Consider the following 13,259-nt stretch of genomic DNA (forward strand, 5'->3'; position numbering starts at 1 on the left):
TGCACCACGTACTTATTGGACACACAAGCCAGGTTCACGCTGGAACTTCAGGTCATACGATTGTGTTTAGAGGTAAGTGTCCTGTCGGTTCGTACTGCCCTAGGGGCCGATGACCCAGCTATGCAAAGAGTAGGAGAGAGCATGGTACAAAAACAAATCCAGACCCTTTACTACATCGCTCTCCTTGCAATGAAAAGGAATCTGGTCAAATAATTTGCATATCAGGGTTTTACACTTGCAATTGCACTCATGGTGATATGTGTTTTTCTTAAATTCAACCATAAATTAGGGCTAAATGGATGTTATGAGAATGTCAGATAATCATTTTCAAGAATACATAACAAGTAATGATATTAAGCCACAATCACCATCACAATCTGAGGTATGCCTACTTTCGTTAAAGGACTGTTCTCGCATTTTTATTAAAGTGATCAAAAACCATGGCAAAATCTATAAGACATCCATCGATGATTAGGCTCAGCGTTACACATTCATCATATCACATTGATGACTTCTAAAAGATATTACAGTTTATCGACCCTTCTGCATGTGAACACAAACAGTGTGTGAAGACAGGATACTGTCCAAGAGTTGAAGCTAAGTCAAACACCTTCCAGGTCATCACCCTCAGGGCTGCTGTCCTCTTCAGTCCTAAACAAGCCAATATGATCTGTCTGAAATTATGGTCATACATTTGTTTCGTTTGCATTTTAGCAGTCTTGTCATAACAGGTTTTCTCCTAACTGGGATGTTTTACCTTAACACTGTTGCTTTTACTTGCTTTCATGGGGTTGGGAAGCCATTACTAACAAGCAACAATACTTCCAATTTGAGACCACAACCTTATTCAAGGAGTAGTACTTTAACTCAAACCAATTTTCCTTTTTGTTTGTGAATTGCAACTGTAAATGGTATGTTTTCTCTCACCATTGGGAAGCAGGTGAATAGGCCTGTGACACAGTGCTTGTGAAGGCTACTGACAGGTGAGGAAAAGGTTCTGGAAACATGCTTGTGAAACATACCCAAATAAGCGAACAGTTTGTTACGTAATGATTAACTCCCAAAGTAAGTAGTGTTGCCCATTATAGCAACATTATGATAATTCACATTGCAGACCATTACAGGCCACTGCAAGCATTGTTCCTGCTCTATTGTAAACTATGACTATTCAAATGGATTGGCAGATAGTCATGTTTACTGACTACTAACACAGCTTGCCTAGATCAGGCATAGTAGTTCATCAATTAATGTAGCATAATCTGTCAATTAAAAACCTAATACAAAATTAACTTAGAGTGGAAGATAAGGTGATAGATAATTAACTGATACAGGTTTGGTTGTGGTCAATGAATGTACAGATGTAGGATCTTAATTTGATCACCCTGTTGCAGGAGAACTTTCCTGCAATACAGGAAATGTACAACTTGTAGTGTATTTGAGGTTTAAAAAGGCTTCTGAAGATTGTAATTTACACTTTGAAATTTCAGACTTGATTTTCCCATACGAAAAAATGTATCAAGCCCTACAAAAATTTACATTAATTATAATCCACATAATAATTCACATTTCCTGTTGCTGCATGATCCTTTTCCTGCTGTAGCAAACAGCCTCAAATTAACAACCTACATCTGTAGGATGAGCAGAAATGATTTTTATTATTGATAATGCCCATTTTCAATAGCCTACAAGTATTTGCCACCATCTAGTGATCATTGTAATACAAGACATGACCTTGAGTTAGTATTGAGTTGAACTATACTGAACCAAAATATAAACGCAACATACAAGAGATTTTATTGAGTTACAGTTCATATAAGGAAATCAGTCAATTGAAATGAATTCATTAGGCCCTAATCTATGGATATCACATGACTGGGCAGGGGAGCAGCCATGGGTGGGCTTGGGAGGGCATAGGCCAACCCACTTGTGAGCCAGGCCCAGCCAATCAGAATTAGTTTTTCCCCACAAAAGGGCTTTATTATAGATAGAAATACAACTCAAACGATCCCGCAGGTGAGGAAGCCGGATGTGGAGGTCCTGGGCTGGCGTGGTTAAACATGGTCTGCAGTTGTGAGGCCGGTTGGACGTACTGCCAAATTCTCTAAAATGACGTTGGAGGCAGCTTATGGTAGAGAAATGAACATTACATTATCTGGCAACAGCTCTAGTGGACATTCCTGCAGTCAGCATGCCAATTGCACGCTCCCTCAAAACTTGCGTTGTGTGACAAAACTGCACATTTTAGAGTGACATTTTATTGTCCCCAGCACAAGGTGCACCTGTGTAATGATTATGCTGTTTAATCTGCTTTTTGACATGACACACCTGTCAGGAGGATGGATTATCTTGGGAAAGGAGAAATGCTCACTAATAGGGATGAAAACCAATTTATGCACAAAATTTGAGATAAATAAGCTTTTTGTACGTATGGAAAATGTTGGGATCTTTTATTTCAACTCAGGGAACATAGGATCAACACCTTACATGTTGCGTTTCTATTTTTGTTCAGTTTATTTGACATGATAATCCATGACAACCATATTTTAAAATGTAAAACACATTTTCTGTAAAAATCATATTTTTTATAATCATATCAGGATTTTAATATGCAATTTAATATGTCGGCCTAATTTCATTTTTGTAATCTATTAGACATTGATGAATTATGGAGGAAAGAATTCCATATTGAAGTCAAGAGTATGTTAAGTAGTTTCAAGTTCCTACCAAACGATATCTAATCAAATCATTGTTGACCTTGTTAACTCTAACGACATAACTTGGCTCCGATTGGCCAGTGCTAGACATGTGACGTCCTTGGGCAGAGTTTGGTCTTGCGTAGTTTCTGAAAACTGTTACTTTGTTGCGCTGGTAAGGAACCTCTCCAACAGGTACGACTTCAATATTCCACCAGACTGTAATCTTCTTGAACATGCAAAAGTTGAGGATAGGCTATCTATCATAATTGATCGAACAAATGTTTATTAGTATGTAATGTGCAGGGCTTTCAATTCTGTAATACGCCCTCACTTTCCATATTGTGTTATTTGAAACATCGAAAGCTGGCATTTAACATGAGATTCATATTACATTCAAATGAGAATGTAGGAGTGTTGCACATATTCCTTCGTTTATTTGAACCACATTTGTAATAGTATTTGTTAGTTGTGGTTTAAATGACCTTTGTCAAGACATTGGCTCATTTTGCAGTTGATTATTTACAAAGAGCAATTGTACAAGATAGCCTATAGTGCACTTTGAAACCGTTGTTGTGCCGGAAATCAACCGCTTGCCAGAATCCCCCCCATTTCTAATTTCCTTAATTTTGTGGCGAGAGTCAAATACTTTCTGTGGCACACATCAGAGTCAAATACTTTCTATAAAACAAACTTCACGTCAGGATAGGCAACCGAAATTAATCATTACTGTATCTGTGTTATATTAAACAGGGAGTAAAATGTTGGCAAGCAAAAAAATGTAAATAAACATTCCAGGGCGGCACATTGCCGGGGATGGCACGGGGCGCCCCCGGGTGTGAGCGGGCGCTGAAGGAGAGGAGGTTCGACCAGGTCGCCATACAAGCCAGAACCGCCACATACACTTGAAACAAATAGCCTAAATGAAAACTGCAGACAAAAATGCTTTCTGCTACTAAGATCAGTGAAATTTAGGCTAAACTGACAATGGAGTGAAGAGCAGAAATCTCAACTAGCAAGCAAGTCGCAGCAATGAAGAAGGGGGGGAGGTTCTGGCAGGGGGGAGATTTTAGGCACAACACCGGCATTAATAACCATTAATAACTGTTCAATGCTCTGTTCAACCCTGTCTCTGTCATTCCATGCGCTTCAATGAACTCTCCCTGAATGTGGTTGATCTTCAAAGTATTTTCCTGATTATCTTATAGCTACAATAATGTTATTACTATAAGCTACTGTTATAAGATGCATATTAGTGATGAACTGTAAAAGGCAGACGCTATCATCCCACTTGATTTATGTCTAACCTCATATTGTGTAATGTGCGTATTTCTGTAACTTCCCGTGATGACCCTGGCACTTTGTTTGGTATACTGAGGAATGGGGGGTGGAGCTGGGTAGATGTGACTAGGGCTGTGGCGGTCACGAAATTTCGTCAGCCAGTGATTGTTAAGCAAATAACTATTGGTCTCACCATAATTGACCATTAATTAAACATGAACACATTTAACATCTCCTGGCTTCCATACAATTTAAAAAGCCTAATAAATCCATGTAATATAGCCAGTGGTGGAAAAAGTACCCAAATGTCATACTTGAGTAAAAGTAAAGATACGTTACCTTAATAGAAAATGACCCAAGTAAAAGACAAAGTCATCCAGTAAAATCCTACTTGAGTAAAAGTATACTTAAATATACTTAAGTATCAAAAGTAAATGTAATTGCTAAAATATATTTAAGTATCAAAATTAAAAGTATAAATAATTTCAAATTCCTTACATTAAGCAAACCAGATGGCACGATTTTCTTGTTTTTAAAAATGTACGGATAGGGGCACACTCCAACACTCAGAAATAATTTAGAAACAAAGCATTTGTGTTTAGTGAGTCCTCCAGATCAGATGCAGTAGGGATGACCAGGTATTTTCTCTTTAAGTGCGTGAATTAGACCATTTTCCTGTCCTGGCAGGAAAAGGGGGATGCTTGCAAGCCGAAGAACACCATCCCAACCGTGAAGCATGGGGGTGGCAGTATCATGTTGTGGGGGTGCTTTGCTGCAGGAGGGACTGGTGCACTTCACAAAATAGATGGCATCATGAGGGAGGAAAATTATGTGGATATATTGAAGCAACATCTCAAGACATCAGTCAGGAAGTTAAAGCTTGGTCGCAAATGGGTCTTCCAAATCGACAATGACCCCAAGCATACTTCCAAAGTTGTGGCAAAATGGCTTAACCTCTCTGGGATATGTGGAACGCTAGCGTCCCACCGGCCAACATCCAGTGAAAATGCAGAGCGCCAAATTCAAATAAATTACTATAAAAATTTAACTTTCATGAAATCACACATGCAATACACCAAATTAAAGCTACATTTGTTGTGAATCCAGCCAACATGTCAGATTTCAGAAAGGCTTTACTGCGAAAGCAAACGATGCTATTATCTGAGGACAGCACCCCAGTAAACAAACACAGACAATCCTATTTCAACCCTCCAGGCGCGACACAAAAGGCAGAAATAAAGATATAATTCATGCCTTACCCTTGACGAGCTTCTTCTGTTGGCACTCCAATATGTCCCATAAACATTACAAATGGTCATTTTGTTCGATTAATTCCGTCGATATATATCCAAAATGTCCATTTATTTGGCGCGTTTAATCCAGTAAAACACCGGTTCCAATTTGCGCAACGTGACTACAAAATATCTCATAAGTTACCTGTAAGCTTTGTCCAAACATTTCAAACTACTTTTGTAATACAACTTTAGGTATTTTTTTACGTAAATAATCGATCAAAGTTAAGACGGGATGATCTGTGTTCAATACCGGAGGAAAACAAATTGTAGCTAGCTTTCAAGTCACGCGCCTCTAACAAAGAGTACACTTCCCTCGAGCCTCATTCTGAACAGTGCTAGTTCTTCACTTCTCAAAGGAAAAACCTCAACCAATTTCTAAAGACTGTTGACATCTAGTGGAAGCGATAGGAACTGCAAGAAGGTCCCTTAGACATCTGGATTCCCAATGAAAACCCATTGACAAGAGAGTGACCTCAAAAATAATAATTCTGAATGGTTTGTCCTCGGGGTTTCGCCTGCCAAATAAGTTCTGTTATACTCACAGACATGATTCAAACAGTTTTAGAAACTTCAGAGTGTTTTCTATCCGAATCTACTAATGATATGCATATCTTAGCTTCTGGGCCTGAGTAGCAGGCAGTTTACTTTGGACACGCTTTTCATTCGGACGTGAAAATACTGCCACCTATCCCAGAGAAGTTAAGGACAACAAAGTCAAGGAATTGGAGTGGTCATCACAAAACCCTGACCTCAATCCTATAGAAAATTTGTGGGCAGAACTGAAAAAGCGTGTGCAAGTAAGGAGGCCTACAAACCCGACTCAGTTACACCAACTCTGTCAGGAGGAATGGGCCAAAATTTACCCAACTTATTGTGAGAAAATTGTGGAAGGCTACCCGAAACGTTTGACCCAAATTAAACAATTTAAAGTCAATGCTACCAAATACTAATTGAGTGTATGTAAACTTCTGACCTACTGGGAATGTGATGAAAGAAATAAAAGCTGTAATAAAAGCTGTAATAAATAAATACATTCTCTCTACTATTATTCTGACATTTCACATTCTTAAAATAAAGTGATGATCCTAACTGACCTAAGACAGGGACATTTTACTCAGATTAAATGTCTGGAATTGTGAAAAACTGAGTTTAAATGTATTTGGCTAAGGTGTATGTAAACTTCCGAATTCAAATGTACATTTGTCTTATTTTATTGAGTTTGTCCATAAGGCCTATGTTTTGTCCATTTGCCATATATGATCATAGGAAGTCGGCTTCCGAACCCAAAAGTCAGTGAACCATGTGCAAATGGTATATATAATGTCGAGATGGCCTATATACTGACCAAATTATATATATCACTATTTTAAGCCCTGAATCAACCTATAAGGTCTATTGGTCATGTTTGATCATAGGAAGTCATAGGAAGTCAGAATTTCTCATTGGTGTTGATTCAGCATGTCCATTTTGTAATGGGAAGTCCTTGGATATTGGCAATGGACACTGTCAACTTGCAGAAGAGCATGTTCACACTGACATTATAGCATATGTGTAATGGACACAGTTCATTCTCTCGTTGGTGTTGATTTCAGCCCGTCCATTTGGTGATGGTAAATCCCTCATTAAAAATTGTGTACAAATGTACACTGTCCACTTGCAATGTATTACAATAGGCATTTACCATCACGAATTGAACATGCTCTAATATACTGCTGAAATGCCCAATTGTCTGGCTCGTGGAACTCGGGATGGCCTAGCAGCGATAGTGGTTCCACTCCATCGGTCGTTGGTGTTGATTTCAGCCTGTCCATTTGGTGATGGTAAATCCCTCATTAAATACATTGGAAATGTACACGGTCCATTTGCAATATAAAATGTACAATGCCAATATATTATACTGCCATCAAGTCAGCCATCAGTCAATAAGATATCATTCTGACACCAAACTTATACATACTGACACCAAACTTACTTTGTCCAAATCTTTTAGAAGCCAACTATCACATATTTCAGAGCCGGCCCACAATTCGTTGCTCCTTCTGTTAAAGCCACAAAAAAACATAAAAAACATAGTTACATTCGAGCTGTGGGTCCAGTTCTGACATTATGTGTAGGCCTAGCTGAGGTGACCATGAATCCTGAGTTTCGGATCTATAGGTCATTCGGAGCCCGAGCAGCGACCTTAATTAGTGCTGAAAATGCACTTTTTCGGGCATTGCTACGTTATCCCTGAAAGAGCTATCGGACAGAAATGTGTAGGGTCCGTCTCTATGGGCCGAGGCGGTTTCAATGCACCTAGTCTTGTGATTCTGGGACTTTTCTAAATGTCGTCATTTTTTAATTGAAGATATTGCAAATGGACGAGGCTGTTTTTCGGGCTGAGAACCTTCTAGAGCTACATAACTCACTGTGCACTACCGGCTTAAGCTCTAGAACAGGTTTATAAAGTTTCAGAGCTCTAGGTCTAGCAGTACTTTGATGGTTCGAATGCCGGTAACTATTGCAGGCTCTGTGTGTCTGTAAGCCCCACACTGTGTCACACCATGTTTGTTTTAGCATCATGAAATGGACGTTGTACGATTTCTCGTAAACTACGATAGATAAATGGCTGGTTCTTTTTTTCCTTACACCGTAAGTTTATGTACTTTGATGTGAAGTGGTCAAATTAGCGCTGTATTACCGTTTTCAACCTTTAATACCACAAAATGTGCATTAACTCAAGGATCGTTGTGGCCTCGACGCCATCTTGTTTCTGGGCTAAAAGTACATTTGGCCACCACTGCTCACCGAGTTTCGTCTTTGAAGTCTTTTCCGTTTACGAGAAACGGCCATGTCCATTTGGTGATGAAATGTCCATTTGCAATATACAGCCAGTCGCCATCTAGTGGAATTTTCCAGTACAGGAGAACATTTTCTATATACATTTTTTTTTTTTTGCGGAAACCGAGTGTCCTGGAAACTTTATTTTTGGATTTCCCAGAAGACCGGGCCCCGGAGGGTGACCCGAGGCTGTCGGCCTATTTTAACATAACCCCTGCGGACGTCTAGTAAGGGACCGTCCATTTGCCGTATGGAAATCCTCATCGATCATACGGGAGATGCCGCAAGGGTCCCTTCATGTATGTTAGGTCCTGAGGCTATGCCAATTGGCTGTGGGCTACAGTAGTTAATTTAGCAGACAAGATTTACTTATAATTCTGTGGCATTGTTTTATATTATGAAGAATACAATTGAACAAAGCTGAATAAAATATAAATATTTTTTGCAAATGATTTGACGGAGTGCGCACATGTTGAGTGGTTAACAAAGAAATAGGTACTCCTATATGGTTAATTTAGAGTTATTAATGTAACTTTAATTGTTCTACAAATGTTGGGCTATTTGTTTAGATTTTTAATACATGGTAAGGTTGCATGATGAGACTCTAATGATGATTTGAAAAAAGTCGCTTAAAAGGCATGAGCTCTGCTTTGTTTTTTACGCAGGCTGTACACACTCCAATAGTAACTCATTCCCAATATGACAAGCACTTGATAAGGCCTCGAATTTCACAGCGGCATCCCCTTTGTGACTGTAATGAACCCTAAAAAAATCCATGCCAAGAGTGCTGCGTTGTGCCCTACTCCCTGAGTGTGCTGCGCAATCTACACGGCTCTCCGTCACGTGATCGGGTCTTTCTCACAGGCTACAAGTTAAGACAGACCCATCGGGGACGCAACTGCGTGCATCCTTATCCAATTCCGAAGGTGCATATTGAAGATTTTGGAAGAACTATCCACATTTACTTTTCATCAGCCAACAAGATGAGTAGGCCTAACAAACAGCAAAATCACTAGCCTATGTCTACTATCCCCCATAGTACAATAGTCGACTATTCAATTCTGTGCGAGAAATAAATATTCAAAACATAGTCTGGGACAGTTGTGGGATGCGATTGATCCCAAATTAATACAACCACTAGCATCTAAAAACCTGTTTTATGCAATGTGGCTGACACAACAGATCAGAACATTTAGCTTAAAATATTGATAAACTAGAGATGACTTATTAAAAGGCTGTTTGTCTCATCCAGTCCTAGACATGTTCCTGTACCTCCTTGGGCTGGTGGTGTTTTACTACCTGTACCGCTGGTTCCGGGAGATCCCCAGAGTCCCAGACAAAGGAGACAAATATGTCTACATCACAGGGTGTGACTCAGGTTTCGGCAACCTACTGGCCAGACATCTGGACAAGCTGGGTTTCTGTGTGATCGCATCCTGCTTCACAGAGAAGGGAGAGGAAGATCTGAGGAAGGCCTGTTCAGACAGATTCACCACCCTCCACCTGGATGTCAAAAAGAACGAGAGCGTCGACAAAGCAGCTGCTTTGATTAAAGACAAAGTTGGGGCTAGGGGTGAGTGTCAGTGTTTATATTGAAAAGCAAACAGTCCTATCATCATCATTTGTTTCAAGTCATACCAGTCAAATTATGCAATATTACCAGTTCAGTTGACATTCATGTTAGTGCCGGTATCTTTGTCCTTATGTCCTCTTCTTACCAAACACCTGTGAATATAATGGCTGTTCATAGAGCTACCTAATGACCTGTCACCTTCTAGGCCTGTGGGCTGTGGTGAACAACGCAGGTGTGGCCATCCCCTCGGCCCCCTGTGATTGGCTGACCATTGATGACTACAAGTCCATGCTGGACGTGAACCTGAACGGGGTCATCGCAGTCACCCTGAGTGTGCTGCCCCTCATCAAGAAGGCCAGGGGTCGTGTGGTCAACGTAGCCAGTGTGTTCGGCAGGATCAGTCCAGTCGGAGGACCTTACACCGTGTCTAAGTATGGAGTGGAGGCCTTCAATGACAGTCTCAGGTGAAACAAGAACATCATCCTATCCATGCCATATTTTTTATCAGTGGTTTCTTTATTATTATTTTTTACATATATTCAGTAATCTAGCAATGGTGAACCATAAGCAATACAACTTTGACTGTTTGACTTGATGAAACTATAAAAATCTGTAACATATCAGAAGTAAATTTGTAAACAGAAGTTTTGTTACCTTGTTTTTCAGGAGAAACATGGTACCTTTCGGAGTCAAAGTCCTCTGCATTGAGCCAGGCTTTTTCAAGACCACCGTGACTGACTCGATAGTCCTGGGGAAAAGCATCAAGCAGCTGTGGGAGAAGATGCCACAAGAAGTCAGAGATGATTATGGACCTGATTATTTGGACAAGGGTAAATATAAAAGTTTTATTTTCCTACATTCTGGAATGTATTAATTTACACAAGTGTTTTATTTATCCTATGCAAAATGTGGCCATTTTTTTTATTCTGTCTGCCCACTGACATCCAGTCTTTCAAAGGATTTGATCTATTCAGAAAGCATTATTCACCCCGATGTTCTAGTGAAAGTGGCCATCTTGAATAGCTAAAGACAAACATGTAACATGGTTCCTAACCTTCCCTGTCCCTTCTAGTGGACGTGATGATGAGGGAGAAGCTTGCCAAGATGTCTGACGCTGACCTGATGAAGGTGGTGAGCTGTATGGAGCACGCTATCTCTGCAGTCCGTCCTCGCACCCGCTACTCACCAGGGTGGGACGCCAAGCTCTTCTGGATCCCTATGTCCTACATGCCAACCGGGTTTGCCGACTGGCTACTGCTCAAGGAAGCCATCCTACCAGCCAAGGCTGTCAACTAAGGCTGACGCAAGATTGTCAGTGTTTATGCTGTCAGAACAAATACTTGATTGTGCTGTGCTACTGATTGTCTTTAATGAATATAACACTTTTGTACCCTACGGTCTGCAGGCCGAAATACAGTATGATGTAAGCTTAGCTAGAGACATTGTTTAACCTCTGACCCGTAACAAAAAATAAAAGCCATAATTGCTATTTGGTTCCACTTGTTTCCCCTCTTTTATTCAGTGCATTCTCTATGCCAGTATCAAATAGAGTGGATAACTGAAGACAGTTCACTCAGGCCGTTCATCATTGGGAAAAAAATTATGTTACAGTTTACTTAAGGGAGTGACTCTACCATGGACACCAATTCAATCGCAGCTGGGTCTGGTCTACTTAATTCATTGACTTCCATTGAAACAGAACATTTGTGGGATGTCTCGCTTCCTCTTCCATCTCTGGCCAGTATGACATGGGCAGTGTTGGGTTGGTCTTTGAAAACTTTACAAGAGAAATGGGGATTAAGGTCAAGGTTTGACAGTCTTTGTCCTTGATGTGTTGATATTGGTATGTTGAAGGATAACCTGTAATAAGTGACCAAAAAGGAAGTTCACAAGATTTGAATCATTCAGATTCTCTCAACTTCACTGATATGAGCAGCTATGATTCAAATACCTCCACATTCACAACTTAAATATTAAATTCTATAACAATTGTAAATATTGGTAGGAGATAAGTACGTCTATGAAATATTTACACCCTTTTATTTCGATCTTGCAGCCCATGTCAGATTTCTACCTTAAATACATACAGTACCAATCCAAACAAAAATTTTGACACCTACTCATTCAAGGGTTTTTCTTTATTTTTGACTATTTTCTACATTCTAGAATATAGAGAAGACATCAAAACTATGAAATAACACATATGGAATAAGGTAGTAACCAAAAAAGTGTTAAACAAATCTAAATATATTTTAGATTTGAGATTCTTCAAAGTAGCCACCCTTTGCCTTGATGACAGCTTTGCACACTCTTGGCATTCTCTCAACCAGCTTCATAAGGAATACTTTTCCAACAGTCTTTAAGGAGCTCCCACATATGCTGAGCACTTGTTGGCTGCTTTTCCTTCACTCTGTGGTTCAACTCATCCCAAACCATCTCAATTGGGTTGAGGTCGGGTGATTGTGGAGGCCAGGTCATCTGATGCAGCTTTCCATCACTCTCTTTGGTCAAACAGCCCTTACACAGCCTGGAAGTGTGTTTTGGGTCAATGTCCTTCTGAAAAAAAAATGATAGTCCCACTAAGCACAAACCAGATGGGATGGTGTATCGCTGCAGAACGCTGTGGTAGCCATGCTGGTTAAGTGTGCCTTGAATTTTAAATAAATCACTGACAGTGTCACCAGCAAAGCACCCCCACACCATCACACCTCTTCCATACTTCACGGTGGCTACCACACATGTGGAGATCATCCGTTCACCTACTTTGCATCTCACAAAGACACAGCAGTTGGAACCAAAAATCTCAAATGTGGACTCATCAGACCAAAGGACAGATTTCCACCGGTCTAATGTCCATTGGTCGTGTTTCTTGGCCCAAGCAAGTCTCTTATTAGTGTCCTTTTTGTAGTGGTTTCTTGGCAGCAATTCGACCATGAAGGCCTGATTCAGTCTCCTCTGAACAGTTGATGTTGAGATGTGTCTGTTACTTGAAACCTGCGAAGCATTTATTTGGGCTGCAATTTAAGGCTGGTAACTCTAATGAACTTATCCTCTGCAGCAGAGGTAACTCTGGGTCTTCCTTTCCAGTGGTGGTCCTCACGAGTCAGTTTCAACATAGCGCTTGGTTTTTGCGACAACACTTGAAGAAAACGTAAAAGTTCTTGACATTTTCCAGGTTGACTGCCCTTCATGTCTTAATGGACTGTCATTTTGCTTTGCTCATTTGAGCTGTTCCCTATTTGGTCTTATACCAAATATGGCTATATTCTGTATACCACCCCTACCTTGTCACAACACAACTGATTGGCTCAAATGCATTGAGGAAAGAAATTCCACAAATTAACATGGCACAACTATTAATTGTAATGCATGCCAGGTAACTACCTCATGAAGCTGGTTGACAGAATGCCAATACTGTGCAAAGCAAAGGGTGGCTACTTTGAAGAATATCAAATACAATATATTTTACATGAATCCTTGTGTTATTTCATAGTTTGGTCACCATTATGCTACAATGTAGAAAATAGTAAAAATAAAAACCCTTGGTGTCCAAACTTGACTGGTACTAACATTAACATGTCCACTTGACCATTTCTC

The 13,259-nt window shown here is 40.0% G+C and overlaps 1 protein-coding gene across 1 annotated transcript; it reads left to right on the top strand.

Annotated features, from left to right (window-relative positions):
* Nucleotides 1-2,772: 2,772 nt before the first annotated feature.
* Nucleotides 2,773-11,156, top strand: LOC120033418 (retinol dehydrogenase 7-like). Its single transcript, XM_038979774.1, has 5 exons — nt 2,773-2,888; nt 9,342-9,662; nt 9,868-10,126; nt 10,329-10,492; nt 10,735-11,156. The coding sequence occupies exons 2-5, from the start codon at nt 9,350-9,352 to the stop codon at nt 10,956-10,958; spliced, it is 960 nt and encodes a 319-aa protein (XP_038835702.1). The 5' UTR covers nt 2,773-2,888; nt 9,342-9,349; the 3' UTR covers nt 10,959-11,156.
* Nucleotides 11,157-13,259: the final 2,103 nt, after the last annotated feature.

This window comes from Salvelinus namaycush, chromosome 40, assembly GCF_016432855.1.
Source record: "Salvelinus namaycush isolate Seneca chromosome 40, SaNama_1.0, whole genome shotgun sequence".
Taxonomy (NCBI): domain Eukaryota; kingdom Metazoa; phylum Chordata; class Actinopteri; order Salmoniformes; family Salmonidae; genus Salvelinus; species Salvelinus namaycush.

Bases quoted from the DNA above. Each gene is read 5' to 3' on its own strand.
- LOC120033418 (XM_038979774.1), top strand. From the start codon at position 9,350: ATGTTCCTGTACCTCCTTGGGCTGGTGGTGTTTTACTACCTGTACCGC. The intron at 9,663-9,867 runs GTGAGTGTCAGT...GTCACCTTCTAG, and splicing joins AGACAAAGTTGGGGCTAGGG to GCCTGTGGGCTGTGGTGAAC. The intron at 10,493-10,734 runs GTAAATATAAAA...TGTCCCTTCTAG, and splicing joins ACCTGATTATTTGGACAAGG to TGGACGTGATGATGAGGGAG.